Here is a 21,407-nt window from a genome sequence, read left to right on the forward strand (position 1 = left end):
CTGCACAACTATCACATATGCTATGCACATTGTTATGGGAACATTTTTTAGGAAGCTACCTTCAATCAAAAGCCCATTGGCCAGTTCAAGTGGATGTAAAAAAAACTACGTTAAGAGGCAGGCTTCGCCAATGTTTGGTTAAAACCACTCAGAGTCAAGAGTTTTACAGCACAGAGAGAGGCCCTTTGGCCCATCACGTCCACACCAACCATCTACTTAACTTTTTAAATCCCATTTTCCAACACTTGGTTTGTACCCTGGTGTGAGCTCATCTAAGTGCTTCATAAATGCAAGGCTTCTCGACATTGAGTTCCAGATTATCAGCACCCTGTGAGTGAAAAAGATTTTCCTCAAATCCCTTCCAAATCTCCTGCCCCTTAGCTTAAGTCTCTGCCCCTGGTTATTGACCCCTCTCAGATGGGGAGATATTTCCCTTATGTCCCTCAATTTTGTCCACTCTTTGGTGTCTGTGGAGCCTGATTCTGTCAGAAATTGATTGCTGTAATTGTCTGCAGTGTATATCCTCCAAATCCACAAGGATAACTTATTTCTATGAATCAATAATGTACAAATTATCCAGCAACTCAGACAACTAACACATTTTGAAAAAAGTATCTTTATTTTAAGAAAAATCAGAGTCATAAGTAGTTTACAATTTTGAAAGCTCCCACAAAAAAGAAAATAATTCAAACAAACAGTTTTATTAATTTCAATGCAAGTTTCTGAAGTCTTAAGTCATGTGCAGGGCTTAGGAGAACGTATTATGAAGCCAGTAGAAAAACATATCCCGCGATAGTCACCCATGTACAGTGTCAGGATACGTTCAGCCTCCACAAGTGTAACATGCTCTTGGAAACCCTTTGACAAGACTCCAGAAAGAATTTGGTCAATTTGTTGTACAATTTAAACATGTAACAAACTGAGGTTCTCAGCTCCATTTTTTTTTGTAGAAAGTGATCCATTGCTCACAAATGTACAACTCAAGGTCAAAACCAGCATGAAACTTCAGGAGGGGGAAAATACTCCCTTTGGAAGCTCGACAATATAAGGTGAAAGAAATCAGCTACTGCATCAACCTTGCTAATGTAAAACAGTTCAGTGCATCAGTGCCCAGATAATCAATGCAGACACCTCCAAAGTGATTTTACCAACACCTTACTTTGAAGCAGTTTTAATATCTCATGAATAAGGGAGTGTATTAAAGCTCAGTGCATTGTCATATCAATTTTTACAAAAGACACATTAAATGATGTGTCACAAATAGACAACATTTTTACATTTGACTTCAAGGCGAAAAAAAGCAACAAAATGACTTTCAAGCTACTAAGTAAAAGTTGATTGGGCATTTCCTCATTGAGCTTGCAGCTCAAGTCAGATTGTTCAGCTCACCATCCAGTGGGGGTAGGTACAACACAAGCACCCTCACACTAACCTCCCCTACTCAAAAGGCCAAAGTTTCACTGTTGAGCAAACTAAGCTCCAGGATTCAAACTTCCTGCTTTACTTCAGAATTGCTGCTCGGGGTAAGGCTCTGTTTCTCTTAACACCAATCTTTGGAAAGCGAGGAATATTACACACAAGCTCGTTTGACCATGAAATTGTAAAAGCTTTGTAGAAATTGCACTGACGATAACATTTACACCAAACATTAGCAGGCTTCCACCGCTGTGTTCTTCACACAACCTCCTTCAGCTAAGAAGATGAGTCCATGATCATTCCTTCCCTGAATTCAGAAGCAAACTGTTTGGCATATTTGTTACACTTAAAAATAGACCAAACTGACCATCTTTATTCACTCTGCCTTTCCCCCTCCACCCGACGAGGGGGGTGCTGAAACTAACCAGTGTTTACCAGGAAACCTTTGAACAAATTCACATGTCTGCAATGGGTTACCGGGCTAATAACCTTTAGTGTTAAATTCCTGGTGCATAAATACTCAAAATATATATATTCCAAATACAGCCCAACTAAGCGGTTTGACAGCCATCATTTTCCCACTATTTAAATAACGCCCCATAGTATAGAACCAACTTGAGTGCTAATGTTGAATATTTCTATGTAAACTAGGTGACCCCACATTTAAGAACTTTGGGTGTTAACTCCACCTTGCATTCGAGATGTCTGCATTAGGCAATGATCATTGGATGATGTGCCAGAAGCTTCTGGCTGCTTGGTACTTGAGGGACATTTTAGTTTACAAATGACTACGGGCTGCTCTCAAAAGTAGATTCATTTGCAACACTGAGTGGACACAGGTGAAATTCGGGACAGTCCCAGATCCCACCTGTACGGTATTGCAGAGGCCATTACCCAATACGGGAAACAACTTTATTCAGCACTGCACTGGAGCAACAAGGCTTCCTCATGCCTCCCCCCCACCCCTCAAAAACAATAAAAGTACTAATCTTTCTTTATTAAAAGAAAGTGGGAAATCTTATGTTGGTGTTGGCTAGCAAGGGATAAACCCTACTAATTTAAAAAATAATCCATGATAATTTAACAACATGTACAAAGTATTAACAGCAGAAAAACTGTTTAGTGCAGTAACAATATGCATCCAGGTGCTTAGAAAAATGTTATGTGCAAAAATGAGAAATTCAAATACAGTTTCACAAAGGATGGTGTGTGTGAAAATCGAGGCATCACCAAATTCCACGCAAGGATCTGTATTTCTCAAAATGTTAACATTTTTCTGTTTCTTTCTGGAGCAATAACAATTATTGATTTAAAAAAAATACCCAAGTTACCAAATCCAAGAGACTGGACGTTGATATTCGGGTAAAACATGAGTGAATTGCAGACGATCTTAAAAAGCAGCGAGAGCAAGTTCTACAACATCACACGGCCCACTCCCATTCCTGCTTTTAAAAACCTCACTCCTTCTTTATGGTGCAACAATGGGGAAATGTAAAGAGCTCAGTGCATAAATCTAGCCAGTTGCTACAATAACGCAGGTACTCTACAATCCTCAAACAATGCAAAGATGTTCTTGCTTAATGCATTTTGTGGACTACCAAATTAAAAAGGAGCTTTTTAGAGAAAATCATTTAAAACTGGGCTCATATTTCTTGCAAGAATTTCAAACATGGAATCTTTTTATAGAAAGAGGGAAACTGCCCATTCTTATGTCAACCCCAAGAAAGATATATTTCCCACTAAGCACTCTTACTGTGAAGTCAGCTTTGGTTACGTGCCACAGTGAATACCAGAGGATACAATCCAAACAAAAAACAAACCATAGGGTCAAAAACCAAACTGTGACGACAAAAAAGATGGGTGAGAAGTGCCAACACAAAACGGCCTGTCTCAACGGCTCAGCTAGATTCACAGCTTGGATCCAATACAATAAATTACAGCTCCCACTCGGGTACAGAGGGAAAGTTTCTATGCATCAGGTTTGAAACCTTAAGATGTTGTTTCAAACCTTCTCTATAGCTCACCATGTATGGAACACAGTAAAAAGAATACTGAAGTTGTCCCCCAAAAATACATTCTGGAATTTGACTGTTTTTTTAAAAAAAAATACAAATGTCAAACGTTAGGAATCTGCAGAATTGCACGTGGTTGTTCACTCCAGCGAAGCAAGTTGGTAGAATATGCAATCCAGTCCAATTGGATCACCCAGTCCTCGAAAGTTTGACACAATCAAGTCATGTAGCGAGTAATTGCCCTTAATGCATAGAGTAGTGCAGCTTGCATCCTGGCTTCTAGAAGGAGCAGGTTTAAATGCACCTAAAGAGTAGGGAAATACACACGGTCAAGACAAACGCTTCATAGAATCCTACAGTGCAGGAGGCCATTCGGCCCATTGAGTCTGCACCGACCACAAATCCCACCCAAGCCTTATCTCCATGTATTTATATTGGCTAGCTATTGCAACATTTACAGATTATAAAGTGAAATCTTCCAGATTTATTAAGCAGGACTCAAATCTTCTTGGCCCAACAATTGGATTATGAATTAGGCTATTCCTGCAGAGATACACACGGCAGAGGAAGGATGATAAATGGAAGTAAAAATAAACGACAAAGAGGAACACTAGCCCCAGGCGAGGTCCCTCACATGCTTTAAAGAGAATCCATTTGGGACTAAGTGTATTCCAAGGTTCAGTGTGAAAACACTCTGGCACCATGATAAGGTTTGAGGTCATGTTAAGTATGACAACACCTTTTGGGACATTTCATCAGGTTTTTTTTTAGACACAGCAAGTTTGCATTGACAATGCTATAACTAACAAAGAAAATTACAGCACTGAAACAGGCCCTTCAAACCTGCACCGACCATACTGCCCAAATTGTTTAAAACCCCCTACCCTTCTGGGGACCATATCCCTCTATTCTTATCCTATTCGTGTATTTGTCAAGACGCTCCTTAAAAGTCACTACTGTTATCTGCTTCCACTACCTCCCTGGCAACAAGTTCCAGGCACCCACTACTCCGTATTAAAAAAATTGTGTTGTACATCTCCTTTAAACCTGTGCCCCCTAGTAATTGACTCTTCTACGTTGGGAAAAAGCTTCTGACTATCCACACTGTCCATAACTGTCAATCTTGTAGGCTTCTATCAAGTTGTCCCTCTATCTCTGTCATTTCAGTGAGAACAAACCACATTTCTCCAACCACTCCGCATAGCTAATGCCCTCCATACCAGGCAACATCCTGGTAAATATTTTCTGTACCCTCTCTAAAGCCTCCACATCCTTCTGGTAGTGTGGCAACCAGAATTGAACACTATATTCCAAGTGCGGCATAACTAAGGTTCTATAAAGCTGCAACACGATTTGCCAATTTTTAAACTCAATGCCCCGGCCAATGAAGGCAAGCATGCCGTATGCCTTCTTGACGACACTCTACCTGCGTTACCACTTTCAGTGACCTGTGTACCTGTACACCCAGACCCCTTTGCCTATCAATACTCTTAAGGGTTCTGCCATTTACTGTATATTCCCTATTTGTATTAGACCTTCCAAAACATACAACCTCACCTCGAGATGTTGTGCACTAGAAGCTAGGTTCTTGAGGATATTTGACCCAAACAAGTTTGTCAAAGTTTGGATCAGTGATTATCTGTGAGACAGTTTTAATTGACAATTGCCATCTAAACTGAAGAGCCAGTGTATTGGACTTCCCAAGCTAAAAATGACAAAATAAAGTTTTCCCAGAAGAACAAACCTTTTCCGAATGTCGAAAATGTCTCCAGAAGTTCACGTACATTCGCTTCGTTGTTTTCTCCGGGTAGCAGGCAACAGTTTTGATGTAGATTTTTAAACTTCGCTCGAGAAGTTGATTCACTTCTCCATAGTCATAATCATCATATCTAATCCAAAAATCAGATGTATAAAATGGTTAGCATAAATCGGTTAGAATATTGTGTTTGAACGTGTTAAGATCTCACAGAAAACCATTTCAGACTGTACAGCCATATCACATACCTTATGCCAAATACACAATGAATGTAATTCCAAATAGCTCTCCTTAACATTGAGGTATCAACGTCGCAGTGCATGGCCATGGTGTTATATGTTAAATTGTACACAACCTGAAACTTCTCATCCAACAGCTGTCCAGCTTCAGGGTACAGTCGGTTAATTAAGGAATAGCCGTGGTCCTCCCAGGAATAATCCTGAAATGAAGACATGACATTTAATTACATTCCATTTGAAATAATTTGTACAAGTTTCTGAGAATCCCCCATAATAGTTGATGTCCAACTTTCCAGAACACAGAACAGTAATGTCATATAACTGACACGCAAGCGCACACAAGACCCACCCACCCAAGCTTCCCCTCATTCCAGTACTCCACACCAGGTCCATTGAGTGCCAGCACATTAGGGCAGCATGATGGCACAGCGGTTAGCACTGTTGCCTCAGTGCCAGGAACCCAGGTTCGGTTCCCAGCTCAGGTCACTATGTGCAGAGTCTGCATGGGTTTCCTCCCAGTCTGGAAGGTGTGCTGGTTAGGTGCAATAGCCATGCTAAATTCTCCCTCAGTGTACCCAAACAGGCACCGGAGTGTGATGACTAGGGGATTTTCACAGTAACTTCACTGCAGTGTTCATGTAAGCCTATTTGTGACTAATGAATAAATAAAAACTTTGTTAATATAAAACACCTTAAGATGACAAGGGGGTGGAGATAGAGAGAGAAATCCCAGAGAAACCCAATTCCAACATCATGCAACGTGAGAGCGTGTGTATCCCAGCAACAATCACCAGACTGTGATCAGCGACGGAAACACTGGCTAAACTAAGCCCGGAGAATGTTTCATTGGATGTGGCCATCACTGCATTTATGGCCGATCTTTAATTAGCTTTGAGACAGTGTTGGTGAGCTGCCTTCTTGAACCACTGCAGTCCACATGACGTTGGTACACCCACAGTGCAGTAAGGGAGTGAATTCCAGGATTCCGACCCAGCGACAGTGAAGGAACAGCGAGATTTCCAAGTCAGGATGGCGTGTTCCTTGGAGGCAGAGTTGTTCCCATGTGTCTGCTGCCTTTGTCCTTCCGAGTGATAAAGGTAGTGGGTTTGGGATGTGTTGTCCGAGGAGCCTTGGTGAGTCGCCATAATGCGACTTGTAGATGGTACACATTGCTGCTGCGCATTGGGTTTAGAGGGAGTGAATGTTTTAAGGTGATTGATCTGAGGGCCTATGAAGTGGGCTGCTGTATCCAGGATGGCGTTCAGCTAGTGTTGTTGAAGCCACACTCATCCAGGCAAGTGGAGGACATTTGATCATATATGTGATATGCACAGGCTTTGGGGAGTCAGGGGAAGAGTTACTCTTTTGCTCTGATCCTGCTCGTGTCCAATTAGCATCGAACTGAAAACTAACTCTAGGATAAGTCAGGAATGAAACCCTGGAATCATCCAGGCTTCACTATGCTCACTTTATCAACTAAACCTACCCTAATCTGAGCATGCTGTGATGCACAAATATAGAACATACAGCACGTACAGGCCCTTCGGCCCACAAGTTGCGCTGATCACATCTATACCTACTAAGCCACAGACCTATCTATAACCCCCAATCCCATTAGATCCCATATACTCATCCAGAAGTCTTTTAAAAGACCCCAGCGAGTTCGCCTCTACCACCACCGATGGCAGCCGATTCCATTCACTCACCACCCTCAGAGTGAAAAACTTACCCCTAACATCTCCTCTGTACTTGTTTCCCTGCACCTTAAATCTGTGTCCTCTCGTAGCGACCATTTCAGCCCGGGGAAATAGCCTCCGAGAACCCACCCTATCTATTCCTCTCAAAATCTTATAAACCTCTATCAGGTCGCCTCTCAACCTTCGTCTCTCCAGGGAGAAAAGTCCCAGCTCCCTCAACCTATCTTCATAAGGCATGCCTCCCAATCCAGGCAACATCCTCGTAAATCTCCTCTGCACCCTTTCAATAGCTTCCACATCCTTCCTACGGTGAGGCAACCAGAACTGCACACATGAAATGTATTTGATGTTCACTGTTCTGGGCTGCAGAATCCATTCTTTATGACTAAACGTTATAAATTACCTGGGCACGCAATGTTGGTGGGGTTTGCTCCCCACGCCTGCTGAAATCTTTGTACCCAAAATCTGCATCTTCAACAAAGCACGATAAGTTGGTTGGAGACACTGATTCACTGGCATCTGCAGGGAAAGGTGGAGCGTATTCAGTAAAAACGGTAAATCTTTCTCCACTTGGTGGAACCGCAAAAGTCACTTGGATACTTTACCTGCAGGTGCAACCAGCAAACTTTCCCTCTTCTCCTTTTCGAACCGTGTAGCCATCTCCTCCTGGCTCGCTTCCACATCCTGCCTGCCTTCCTGCAGCAGTTTCATCTTCTCCATTAGCACTTCCAGCTCACGCAAATCATCTCTGCTCTGAAAGACATTCAGACCAATTGTTAGGTTGGGTAAGAGCACAGGACAAGGGTGTGCAAGCTCAGGTTGTGTTTTGCTGCAAAAAGTAAACTGCATTCTTTCACCCTACAGAATCCAACAGAATTCTTTCAATTACTCCACAAGTAACTGCTAAAGTGCCAAATTCCTGTTTGGACATACATTAGTACATGCTGGTTTCTCTTGATCCTATAAATATTTTACAGGGTGTTGGGGGGAAAGTGATGGTATAATGTTGTGAAGTTGGATTGAGTAATAGTAGATTGGGAAGTTAGAGTTTGCTGTTTGTAAAAATGCTAGCGGAGAAAGCATTACATGGTACTGTTACAAGGTGGCACTTTTTCTGTGCTTAGAAATTTAAAACACAGTAAGAAGTCTCACAACACCTGGTTAAAGTCCAACAAGTTTATTTGGTAACAAATGCCACTAGCTTTTGGAGCGCTGTTCCTTCGTCAGGTGACTTTTATTTGACTCACCTGACAAAGGAGCAGCACTCTGAATGCTGGAGTTGAGAGACTTCCTACTGTGTTTACCCCAGTCCAACACCAGCATCTCCACATCATAGAAATTTAAAATGTAGGTATGCAGAGCCCAGACTGAAACATTTGTACCGAAAGGCCAAGCAGCAGTGTTACCAAGACAACAAGTTTCTGAATTTAGACAACAACCTATTAAATTTAAATCTGACCACCTAGCACCAATCCTATTGAGAAATATTGATACATCGTCATGGGTATAAAAGGGGGCAGTGGGACAAAGAATAGAAAGTAACTGCCACCTGCCAGAGATAGTAGCTTTCAGCTCTCTCTCAAGAGAAAGAATCATTGACTCTCATCGCTTCATCTATGTCTTAGACCAAGCACCATCTAGATATCAAAAAGGTACCAAAGAAGAAAAGTTCCAAACAGAAGCATCAAAGGCAGCCCAGAATATTCCAGAAGACAAAGCCTGGTTGTAGTTTAGACTGCGACTAAATTCTATTTTTGTTAATGAGTTTGAATTGTATTTATTTGAACAGCGTACCAATTGAATCTTGTTTTATTCAGGAATAGTTGATAGTTAGAATGGATTTATCTGGTTAGTTAATAGTTTAGTTAATTTGCTCACTGTTAGTTAAATAAATCGTTACGTGTTGATTTGAGAGACCGTGTCTGGGATTTATTTTGTATTTAACTACCAGGAGTTGCTGAAGAGAAGGTCACACCACTTTTTGCAGATTATTGGGTGAGGCACTCCCCTTTGGGTGTTTAGCTGTTAGTTTTAAAAGCTGTTATAAATCTCTGCTTTATAACAGTATATACTCTACATAGTGCACCGTAAGGAGCAGAACAAAAGTTCAGTGGAATAAACCAGAGAATACCAGTGAGAACGTGTGCATTTTTATTTACTCCCTGCTATCCGAAAGCAAGGATCTTTTTGATACATCAAGGAATTTTGATTTAAGGCATCTTAAAAAAAAGGGAAAAAACAAACAGGTGTACTTACTGCGCTGCCATTAACAGTCTCCTCGGATCCACTGTTACTCGCACTATCAGAGTCACAACTCTGCGGTGAAGGAGGTCTGAAGGTGAAGCCACCATCCTGGTCAAGTTCAGGCCTAATACTGCAGCCCAAAACAAAGGATGCCAGCGAATGGTAATGGGTGAGGAGGACAACAGCATGAATAAGCTCAGCCAGCGACCAGCTACTTTCACCTGTCTTCAGTAAATTCTTCAAGAAACAAAAAAAAACCCACGAAATAAGCAAATTGAAAGATCAAGCCTCGGTGCTCAAGTCATAATAATAGCACATTCTATTTTATAGACAAACAGGGAGAATCAACACGGAATGTGTGGATAAAATCAGGCGCTCTCATGCTTAAAAGCAAATTACTGCGGATGCTGGAATCTGAAACAAAACAATAAAAACACTGGAAAATCTCAGGTCCGACAGCATCTGTGGAGCGAGAATAGAGCCAACGTTTTGACCCTTTGTCAGAGGTTAATGCTAATAGGAAATATGATTGGTTATAGTTATTGACTAAATTTCACAGTGCAGCAAAGCAGTTGGACAGATGCGTGTTTGCTGGTAAGGTGTGAATAGCAATCTTGTCTCAAACTCTGAGCATAGTAAAAAGATTCAGATAAATAACGGTGGATGCTACGCATGCCGGTGACTAACCTCAGGCAATTTAAATAGGGCTGTAACCAAATAAGAACTTTCTCCACTGAATAGCAAGGACATCACATTACAAATTGACACCAATTCTCCTACAAATCACCTCAATGTGTTCCTTTGTGATGAGCCAGGGTCGATGCGCTAAGATCTTGTTGATTTCATTGAGGTTCCTCATTTTCTGAGGGACAAAGTTCAGGCCGTTTAACCACTCCACACTGCCACCGACTTGAAGAAACTCATTAATATGGAGGTTAACAAGGTATGAACACTGATGTCTTGCAGCAGCCTGAAAGATAGAGTCAGGATCAGGATCCATCAGAGAATGCACTCTAATCACCAGGGGAAGCCCTGACAACGTTTCCCAGCAATCAACAAGTATTTCCCCGAACTGTTGTCTTGAAACTGAACAAAAAGACAGACTGAAAGCTCAGAACTTCCTGAACAATAAACCCCAAAATGTTGACGGCGTATATTCTTGAATTTGATAACTTGAAAGTAGCAAAATTTGCAGTGTTCCAAACTCAAAATCGCTTTCTTCACATTGACTAACTTGAATTAGTACTTTGTAAAAAAAAACACTAAATAATATTAACAACTCCTCGCTATGAGCAGTCAGCCACAACCTCACTGGGGCAGGGAGGGGAGAAGAAAAAGGAGTTCATTTACAAGAACCTCAAGAATTGGATTAATTCGATCTTTGACATCCCCAAATCTGATGTTTGTGCGCGCGCTCAGTTTACGTTTTAGTTCAGTTCATTTTAAAGGGAGTACGTCACAAGACACCAACATACAACAAAAGTTTGCTCACCATCACAGCAATGTAATGTCTATAGTGATAGGGTAAAGGACCATCCATCTGTAAAAGATAGTACTGCGTCTTCCAAAAGCTTTCAAGATACTGTGGGTGCAAGCCCATCACCATGGTTACATTGTCCACACGACCAGTTGAAACAAAGGCTTCAATAAAGAGTTGGCTTTCAGCATCTCCTAGACCTTTGTTTAGAATCTGTAACCAAAATACAAACTTGAATAGATTTACAAATGTGAGGCATGCACTTTGGAAGATCTAATACAGATGGGAAATATACAGTAAATGGTAGAACCCTTAAGTATATTGATGGGCAGAGGGATCTGGGTGTACAGATACACAGGTCACTGAAAGAGGCAACGCAGCTGGAGAAGGTCATCAAGAATACGGCATGTTTACCTTCATCGGCCAGGGCATCAAGTTTAAAAATTGGCAAGTCATATTGCAGCTTTATAGAACCTTAGCGAGGCCACACTTTTATAATTTCATAATTCAATTTTAGAATTGAATATAGTGTTCAATCTGGTCACCACACTACTAGAAGGATGTGGAGCTTTGGAGAAGGTACAGAAAAGATTTACCAGATGTTGCCTGGTATAGAGAGCATTAGCTATAGGAGAGGTTGGAGAAACTTGGTTTGTTCTCATTGGAACGACAGAGGTTGAGGGGCGACCCGATAGAAGTCTACAAGATTATGACAGGCATGGACAGAGTGGATAGTCAGCAGCTTTTAAACAGGGTGAAAGAGTTACTATGGGGCATAGGTTTAAAAGGTACTAGGAGAAGATTTAAAAGGAGGATGTATGAGGCAAGTTTTTTTTTAATAACAGAGGGTGGCGGGTGCCTGGAACTCGCTGCTGGGGGAGGTAATGGAAGTAGATACAATAGTGACTTTTAAGGGGCATCTTGACAAATACGTGAATGAGATGGGAATAGAGGGATACGCTCCCTGGAAGGGTAGGGGGTTTCAGTTAAGTTAGGCAGTAGGGTCAGTACAGGCTTGGAGAACTGAAAGACCTATTCCTGTGCTGTAATTTTCTTTGTTCTATATATCGGCGACCTGCCATTCATCACTGTCCCTTTCAGTAGGTCCCCAAGATAAGTTACTTCAAGTGTCTTTTAGATGAACAGTGGCATAGTGGTTAGCACTGTTGCCTAACAGTGCCAGGGGCCTGGGTTTGATTCCCAACTTGGATCTGTGTGGAGTTTGCATGTTCTCCCAGTGTCTGCGTGGGTTTCCCTCTCAGATTGAAAGAGGTGCATTGTCCCGAACAGGTGCCAGAGTGTGGCAACTAGGGGAATTTCACTGCAGTGTAGATGTAAGCCTTACCAGTGACTAATAAATAAACTTTAAAAAGAAGTTGTGGATTATAAAGTAGTGGCAAAGAATGATTTACTCGCATCATCTAGTTTTCCTACCAGGTCTTGAATAATCAGATTTAGAAAAGTGATTTCGTAATAATGGAATATCTCTAGAACAAGAGATGCATTGTAAATATTTCCGGGTTTCTGACAGACAAACAAGTCAGAGCTAATTACAAAACTCAAACACATTCTCCTTTCTGCGTGGTATTCCAGTTAAATATTGGTGGAAATTGTCTTGGTTTTACAGCAGTCAGGATATTATAATTAGATATACAGCAATGACCTTGATCTTTCAGAAACTGAACCCACTCACCCTGCTTGGGCAACAGGAAGGTTTCACATTTCAACAGTGTAGTAACTTGATATTTGAAACTTGCACTTCAAACAAACCACTTGAGTTACGCGTGGCACTGGCAAGACAAACATTTACAATTTCCTCCGTTTAGTTCAAATTTTGTTTGTTCCTTCAATAGGGCAGCACGGTGGCACAGTGGTTATCGCTGCTGCCTCACAGCGCCAGGGACCCAGGTTCAATTCTCAGCTTGGGCCACTGTCTGTGCGGAGTCTGCACGGACTTCCTCCAGATGCTCTGGTTTCCTCCCACAGTCCGAAAGACGTGCTGGTTAGGTGCATTGGCCGTGCTAAATTCTCCCTCAGCGTATCCAAACAAGCGCCAGAGTGTGACAACTAGTTGATTTTCACTGTTACTTCATTGCAGTGTTAATGTAAGTTCACTTGTGACACTAATAAATAAGCTTAAATATACAATACATTTTTTAAAAAAGTGGAGCACTTGAACAAGCATCATACAGATTAGTATCATGGATGAACCGGTGTGTGTCAGCCAGCTATAAAAATTACAACTGCGCATCAATTCCATAAACTGGATTGTCAAAAACTATGCTACCTGTGTCCGAGTGCATACAATGCCCCATTCGCTCATCCATAATGGCTTCCAGTTAAGTTTATTTATTAGTGCCTCAAGTAGGCTCGCATTAACAGTGCAAAGAAGTTACTATGAAAATCCCCTGGTCGCCACACTCCGACACCTGTTTGGGCACACAGAAATTAGCATGGCCAATGCACCTAACCACTGGACTGTGGGAAGAAACTGGAGCACCTGGAGGAAACCCACACAGATACAGGGAGAACGCGCAGACTCCACAGCTTAGTGGCATGGACAAGTTGGGCCATAGGCCTGTTTTCATACTATAAAACCTCTGACTCAGTGACAGCGACCCATGTCGGGAGTCGAACCCAGGTCCCTGGCGCTGTGAGGCAGCCGTGCTGACCACTGTGCTGCCCCTTGGAGCGCGAAAGAAAAAAACACTGCAAAAAGTGTAACAAAATGACAGTATGAGAACCACCGTGATGCATTAGCAAAAAAAAAAACCCAGCAACAGCCAGTCTGAACCTCGGACATCTCTCTGATTGACTCGGTGTATTCTTTCAGCACAAGTCATGCCCGCAGGGCTTTAAAAAAAGGGAGAGTTTTGCCATCAACATGATCAGCGATTCACTTCAAAGCAATATGGTTTTCCACAGCCCTCATTTTTAAATAGAATGGGTGTGAACACCATTAAGGAAAAGCAATGACAATCGTGGATTTCCTGCCCTTCCTCCTGCAGCCGTGTGAACGGAGGCAGGAACCATCGGGAAAAGCAGCTGAACAGTAATCAGAGCAGATAACAAGGCACCAGAGTCAAAAATCTCTAATTTAAATTTATTTCCCTTCAAACGACTAAACTCCACGCAAGATGTGTCCAACCACATGCAAATACTAAAAACAAGGAATAGCTGCAAGTAAACAGCTTCTCAGCTGATGCAATTCAAGGTTGGGATTAGATCACTTGTTTACTCAGGGTGCTCTCTGCTGTAGTTAATGTGGTGGAGTGAGAACTTTCTGACCCAATTTGCAGAAGTTAAGAATTCTCAAACGGGGACAGAAATTCCTCATGTGTGTCACTGACGGAGCACAGCTTCTCAGAGAAAAATAACGAGGAACTGCCTTCAAAGTCCCAGTTCAAACATCGAGCTGAGACTTTTACCTCGTCAGAGCTGCGTTCACTCTTTACAATGTCGCCACCTTCCAAGTATCTTCCGCATTTGATATGTTAAATAGACACAACCAACAGCACGTAACATCCATTTCTAATTCCACAATGGTTTCTCTGGCCAAGTAGAACCTCCACCATCCCTGAAATTTCAATTCCCCCGCAGCATCCTCCCCTACCTTGTGTTTTTTTAAATTCATTTACAGTACATTGGTGTCACTGACTGGCCAACATTTATTGTTCATGTCAAGCTGACCCCAAGATAGTGGAGGCGAGCTTCATTCTTGAACCTTTGCAGTCCCCGAAGTGTAGGTACACCCACAGTGCTGTTAGCGAGGGACTCTGTCCTAGTCACAGTGAAGGAACACCTGATATTTTTGCAAGTCAGGATGCTGAATGATTAGGAAGGGAACCACATATACGTGGGAGTTCCCACATATCTGCTGCTCTTGTCCTTGCTAGCTGGAAGCGGTCGTGAGTTTGGAAGGAGCCTTGATGAGCTGCTGCAGTGCATCTCGTAGACAGTATGCACGGCTGCCACTGTTTGTTAGTGGTGGAGAGAGTGAATGTTTGTGGAAGGGGTAGCAATCAAGTGGGCTGCTTTGTCCTGGATGGTGTCGAGCTTCTCGTGTTGGCAAGTGGAGAATATTCCACACTCCTGACTTGTGCCTTGTAGATGGTGGACGGAGTCAGGAGGTCCTGCTTATGACAGTAGAGGGGAATTTGGCAGTGGTGTTTTATGGTGGGAGTACACAGACTCGGGGGTTAGGGTTTGGCTAAAGGGTGCATTTACCCAAGCTAACGATTGAAACAAAGGTTGGGTCAATATTTTAAGAGACTGTGGGAAAGGCAGCCAAGAAATGTAAAGGCAGATTAACTGAAAAGGCAGATTAACGTTGAGCTCCAACAGCTGCACAAACTGATTGCACCAATCACTTGCATGGTGCAACTACCATACAGTATTAGGATGAATCAATTTTTGTATTGAATTAAAATGAGCTGGAAGATTGGATTTTTAACAGATAAGCAGGAGTTGTGTTACAAACCTAAACAAAATTACACAAAAGGAATGTTACTGCAGTGAACACTGCAACGTTCAGTTTAACCTGAGATTTTCAATGGAAAGCGAAGTGTAAGAGTTGACATACCTCTTTGACTGGAATGAAGGAACTTGGACCCTGTCCTAACGGGCGTGGTATTGTAACGCTTCGTTCCTAATAATAAACGCACAAGAAAATGCACAATTAGAGTTTTTAACACATCATTCCCTCTTAAATTAAATACCGTCACAATTCAATTCTTTAAAAAATGTTCCCCAGTTCACCAGAAGTTCAGGTTCTAACTGTACACTTTGAACAGAAGGAAAAGAACAAGATATTACAGTACAGACTCGCTGGAGAAACTGGTTTCTGCTTGTCCTGTACACTTTAACATTACGTACAACTGCACACACATTAACCTCACCATTTTCGGCAGGTACCAGCCACACTTCAAGGACAGGACAGAAAGCGATAGCTTCTGTGGTGTACAGTACTCCATCAGATCACATTGGTCTACCAAAACTCGGAATTTTCACTTGATCACTAACTCACACCCTCTCTTCTACAGATTTACGCATCATTCTTCCTGTTAATGATTCATTCTGAATGCCTTGATGCTGCCTCACCCAAGCTATGCTTTTGAAAAAAAATTATAACATGTCCTTGCATTCTATGACAGAATCCGCCAATTACGCATTCCATTCCAGAGACGTGTGTGAGAAAACATGACTCCATTGCAATATTTCAGTGTTCAGGGGATTTAAACACATTTATCTTATTTGCTCAGTAAGTAAATTTAATTTCAACACAATAGTTCCTCATAACTATTCACTTAATGGAATAGAATATTCAATACCAAGCTGGGAAGATCATGGGTCATAACCTACATCAGCCTCGTCCTGCAGTTAAACTGAATGATAAATAGTCTCACCAAACCAGGATGGGGAGGAGGAAAACATCAGCCCACAGGACAACTGCTAATTGTGTCAGGGAGCTCTGCTAGGAAACGCAGTTGTGGTCATTAGGCAGGTATGGGATCAGGTTTGGCTGCAATATCAGCCTATCATCCAACATCGAAAAAGGAGGAACATCCAATGGGGTAAAGCCTCTAGCACTGCACCCCGAGCAGGGGCACCCAATCACCCAATCTGACTGCAGTAACCAACTCATAACAGGGTTATCAGTTATTAACTCCACATCTTATAAACACAACCATATTTGCAGCTTTGCCAGGAGGTCATAGTGGAGGGTAAGGGGTAAACCTTCTAGGACTGACGCGAGGGGGCAATTCTTCACCCAGACAGTGGTGAATGTGTGCAATTCACAAACACAAAATAGCTGAGGCCAAAACGTTTTCTGACTTCAAGAAGGGATTCAATATAGCTCTTGGGTCTAAAAGGGATATGGGAGGAAATCAGATATTGAATTCGATGATCAGCCATGATCATAATGAATGGCAGAGCAGGCTCAAAGTCTCCACGGGGTTGAAGTCTCATCATCTGCTGCTTACGTAGCTCTTTAATGTGGGTTACAAGAGGTCACTTCAAGATGACGTGGAACCCACTCTATTTAGAAAGGTTAGCATGTCTAGATTAGAGACTGGGGCTCTCATTCGTAAATATTCCTGATAGAATCTCAAAACTATAACTAAACGACTTAACAAGAGAATCCAGAAGGAGATTGCTCTTATTTTAAGAAATATGAAAATGGAGAATTAGCTGTCAGCTTTTGACCGTTAATTAAGTCTAAGGAAGTAGGAAGTTGAGGGCAAGTTGCAACGGGAAAGGAAACCTGACATGAGAATCTTGCTTGAAGTTTTACTAAAGCAGTGATTACATCAGGAAATCTCTTCGAGAGCGGCACAGCGGTTAGCACTGCTGCCTCACAGCACCAGGGACCTGGGTTCAATTCTCAGCTTGGGTCACTGTCTGGAGTTTTGCACACATTTTCCCCCATGTCTGTGTGGGTTTCCTCCGGGTGCTCTGGTTTCCTCCCCCGGTCCAAAGAAATGCAGGATGGGTGGATTGGCCACTTAGTCTTTTGATATGATTTACGGTCACACATATTAACATGGCGAAAAGTATTGTTTCTTGCACATTATACAGGCAAAGCATACCGTTCATAGAGAAGGAAATGAGACAGTGCAAAATGTAGTGTCATAGTCATAGCTAGGGTGTAGAGAAACTTCAACTTAATGCGAAGTAGGTCCATTCAAAAGGCTGATGGCAGCAGGGAAGAAGCTGTTTGAGTCTTTTTGTATCTTTCTGCTGATGGAAGAGTGTATGTTTGGGGTGCGTGGTGTCCCAAGATGTGTAGGTTTGGGGGACTTGTGGGTAACTATGTCAGGTTACAGGGATAGGGTCTGGATAAGGTGCTCTGATGGAGAGTTGGTGTAAGCTTGATGGGCTGAATAGCCTCCCTCTGCACTGTAAGGATTCTATAAAAGACCACACCATTAAGAGGCACAAGGGTAGCTGCAATATGAATGAGCTTAGAGATGCAAAGAAAACTTTTCTGCCTCCACAGCAGGTCATTCCCTGAAACTCTGGTAATAACTGCTCCAAAATTAAACTTGACCTTTAAAGTTTGATTCTATTCAGTTGGAATATTGTTTTGGGATTAGTGGATGAAGTTTTGCATTCAAGCTGCAAGTCAACATTCACTTGATATCTAGAAGAAGCATGGAACTAATGAGCAGAATCTCCTGCCTGCTTTATAATTTGGTACGAGACAGTTTGTACATCAATCTTCACATTGGACATCGCCAGTTATTAGCAGCTGCCCTTCATTACAAAAATATTCCAGTGTGTAGATAGACAAAACTGTACTGCAAAAAACAAAATGATACTGCACAAATATTTAAGTATCAAAACAGCAAGTGCTGCATGGTGGTACAGTGGTTAGCACTGCTGCCTCACAGCACCAGGGACCCAGGTTCGATTCTAGCCTCGGATCACTGTCTGTGCGGAGTCTATAAATTCTCCTCACGTCTGCGTGAGTTTTCTTTGGTTTCCTCCCACAGTCCAAAGACATGCTGGTTAGGTGCATTAGCCATGCTAAATTGACCCTAGTGTCAAGGGATGTGTAGGTTAGAGGGATGAGAGGGGTAAATCTGTGGGGTTATAAGAATAGGGCCTGGGTGGGATTGTTGTTGGTGCACACTCAGAATCCCTACACTGCAGGAGGTGGCCATTCGGCCCATTGAGTCTGTGCCGACCACAATCCCCTTTAGGTCCAACTCCCATAACCACATGTTATTTACCCTGCCAATCAGGGGCAATTTAGCATCCAATCCACCTCACCTGCACCTCCACAAAGCGGAGCACCTGGAGGAAACCCACACAGACACAGGGGGAATGTGCACACAGACAGTGACCCAAGCCAGGAATCGAACCTGGGCTGAATGGCACCCTTCTGCACTGTATGGATTCTATGAAAGGATCAACGATAGAATATAAAACTCAACAACTGTACAGCGAGACCAAGACCCAACCCCCCTCCAAAAAAAAGGTGCATTAAGCAATCTTTTAAAAAAGTATTTCACACTGCAGGAACGTGGGCGACTACAGACTGGGGGTGCATCATCTGACTGGGTTTCACTAAACTGTCAATACCTTGCACCACAATCAGAATGAGATCATTTGGCAGGTCAAGGCAGTTTAGCCTAGTTCCTCTCCTCCGCACTTGCATCACAGCCCAGCAACAGCTGTCATGGTGGTATAGGTGCTGTTTTCAATATCAGCAGAGAACAGTCACACCACTGCTCCAGTGCCAAGCATGGACAATGCGGATGGCCATGGTGAGATGTTTGGCTTCATTGATGACATGTTGAAGGCTCCAGAAATATCATAGCTCTGGAGCGGAGAAGCTACAACGTCTTCTCTGGAGCCTCCAACATGTCATTGATGAAGACGAGCATCTCACCAAGGCCATCCCCACACCCCTACTTCTTGCCTTCAAACAACCGCACAACCTCAAATAGACCACTGACTGCAGCAAACTACCCAGCCTTCAGGAGAACCGTGACCACGACACCACACAGCCCTGCCACAGCAACCTCTGCAAGATGTGCCAGATCACTGACATGGATGCCATCATTCATATGAAAACACCATCTACCAGGTACACAGTACAAATACTTGCAACTCGGCCAATGTTGTCTACCTTATATGCTGGAGGAAAGGATGGATTGAGGTATGGTACATGAGGAGACCATGCAGACGCTACAACAACAGATAAACGGACACCGCTCGACAATCACTAGGCAAGAGTGTTCTCTTCCTTTTGGGGAACACATCAGCCGTCATGGGCATTTGGCCTCTGATCTTCAGGTAAGTGTTCTCCAACGTGGCCTTCACAATGCAGAGTCGCTGAGCAGAAACTGATGGCCAAGTTCCACACACGAGGACGGCCTCAACTGGATCGTGGGTTCATGTCACACTATCTGTAACCTCCACAACTTGCCTTGGCTTGCAAAATCTTACTAACTGTCCTGGCGGGAGACAATACACATCTCTTTAAGCTGTGCTTATCCCCTCTCCACTCACTCTGTCTGTACCTTTAAGACTCGATTACCTGTAAAGAACTGCATTCCAACCATTTTGTAAATTGAGTTTGTGTCTTTATTTGCCCTGTTTGTAACTGAACTCCCACTCACCTGATGAAGGAGCAGCACTCCAAAAGCTTGTGGCTTGTGCTACCAAATAAACCTGTTGGACTTTAACCTGATGTTGAGAGACTTTTTGCTACGAGGCAGCAATGCTAACCACTGTGCCACTTTCTCCCAGTTAATTACTCTTATTCTAGGTTACTCCTTTTCCATACTAACGTGTTACTCATTAGCATTTCACAAACTTGAGTGATATAAATACATTTGTTTTTGATAAGCTCTGTTCATACAGACACCTGCAGGTTTATCAAGACAGAACCATGGAATCTCTATAGTGCAGGAAAAAGCCATTCAGCCCACCAAGTCTGCAATGACTCTCTGAAATAACATCTTACCCAGCCCCTGTCTTCCACCCCATTCTTGTAATCCCATACATGGTGGCAGTGATTAACCTGCTGCTTTACAGCTCCAGGGATCTGGGTTCAATTCCAGCCTCGAGTCAGCGTGTGTGGAGTCTGCACATTCTCTGTATCTGTTTCCTCCCGCAGTCCAAAGATATGCGAGTTAAGTGGATTGGCCATGCTAAATCATAGAATCATCATAGAAACAATACAGTGCAGAAAGAGGCCATTTGGCCCATTGAGCAGATTCCTAGCAAGCCACACAGTGGGAATGTGTACAATGCTTCATTCACACGTGCAATGATTAAACAGCTGCTCCTCCACCTCTGGCCTCTTGAGCAAGCCCAATTTTTATTGGTTCCACCGTTGGTGACCATGCCTTCAGCCGCTCAGATCCCAAGTTCTGGGATTCCCTCCCAGAAACCTCTCCATCTCCCTGTCCTCCTTGTGACCCATCTCTTTGGCTGAGCTTTTAGTCACTCGGACCAATAATTCCCCACGTGGCTCAGTGTCCAATGCTCTTCACTAACACTGCTGTGACACATCCTCAGACACTTCATTACATTAAAAAAGATGTCACTGAAAGAAGGATTTCTTGATGATGCTTTTAAGTTCAACCAGCCCCTTCTGACCCTCAGGATCTGTGACATCCACTGATCACACACGGGGATTGTGTCGTTGGTGGGGCCTCTTTGCCTTTCTCAATGCTGAATGTGGCGTTCTGGCCCCCTCAAGCAATTGGTCCACAGTCCCTTGTGGACTATGACCATTTACCTGCTCACTCTCCAGTAACTCACCCAAGTTCATAAGCCATGCAGTTCATTCAACTCTGGAGGACCAAGAGTGTTAATCTGCATTTTAAATCCATATTAATTCCCCGAGTGGGTGATTCCCTCTCCAGCCTTCAACCAATTGGTTTGGCAGCAAATAAGAATTGAACTCAATTGCCCAGGTCTATTCAGCTTTGTCAGTCATAGTGACAACATGCTCCAGAGACTGAAGATTGCAGAGTTGAAGACCCACTCAAGGTTGACATTGCCACGCAGTACTATGGGACTGTTGCACTGTCACAAGTGCCGAGT

General features: G+C 42.9%; 1 protein-coding gene across 3 annotated transcripts in view; it reads right to left on the reverse strand.

The window, feature by feature from the left end:
- Positions 1-598: 598 nt before the first annotated feature.
- sesn2 (sestrin 2) overlaps positions 599-21,407 on the reverse strand; it is a 72,447-nt gene continuing 51,638 nt past the window's right edge. For 2 of the 3 annotated variants that reach the window (XM_080211672.1, XM_080211673.1), the window contains exons 2-10: positions 15,424-15,489; positions 10,857-11,054; positions 10,152-10,334; positions 9,377-9,601; positions 7,726-7,873; positions 7,524-7,639; positions 5,433-5,623; positions 5,173-5,317; positions 599-3,732 (exon numbers count right to left, since the gene is read on the reverse strand). In XM_080211672.1, coding sequence (XP_080067798.1) covers positions 3,646-3,732; positions 5,173-5,317; positions 5,433-5,623; positions 7,524-7,639; positions 7,726-7,873; positions 9,377-9,601; positions 10,152-10,334; positions 10,857-11,054; positions 15,424-15,489 — 1,359 coding nt within the window. In that variant the 3' untranslated portion in view covers positions 599-3,645. Of the gene's footprint in view, positions 3,733-5,172; positions 5,318-5,432; positions 5,624-7,523; positions 7,640-7,725; positions 7,874-9,376; positions 9,602-10,151; positions 10,335-10,856; positions 11,055-15,423; positions 15,490-15,739; positions 15,830-21,407 lie in introns of those variants that run through there. The other variant, XM_080211675.1, reaches the window with a different exon arrangement.

This window comes from Carcharhinus amblyrhynchos, chromosome 24 (assembly GCF_965287045.1).
Source record: "Carcharhinus amblyrhynchos chromosome 24, sCarAmb.v2.hapA, whole genome shotgun sequence".
NCBI lineage: Eukaryota > Metazoa > Chordata > Chondrichthyes > Carcharhiniformes > Carcharhinidae > Carcharhinus > Carcharhinus amblyrhynchos.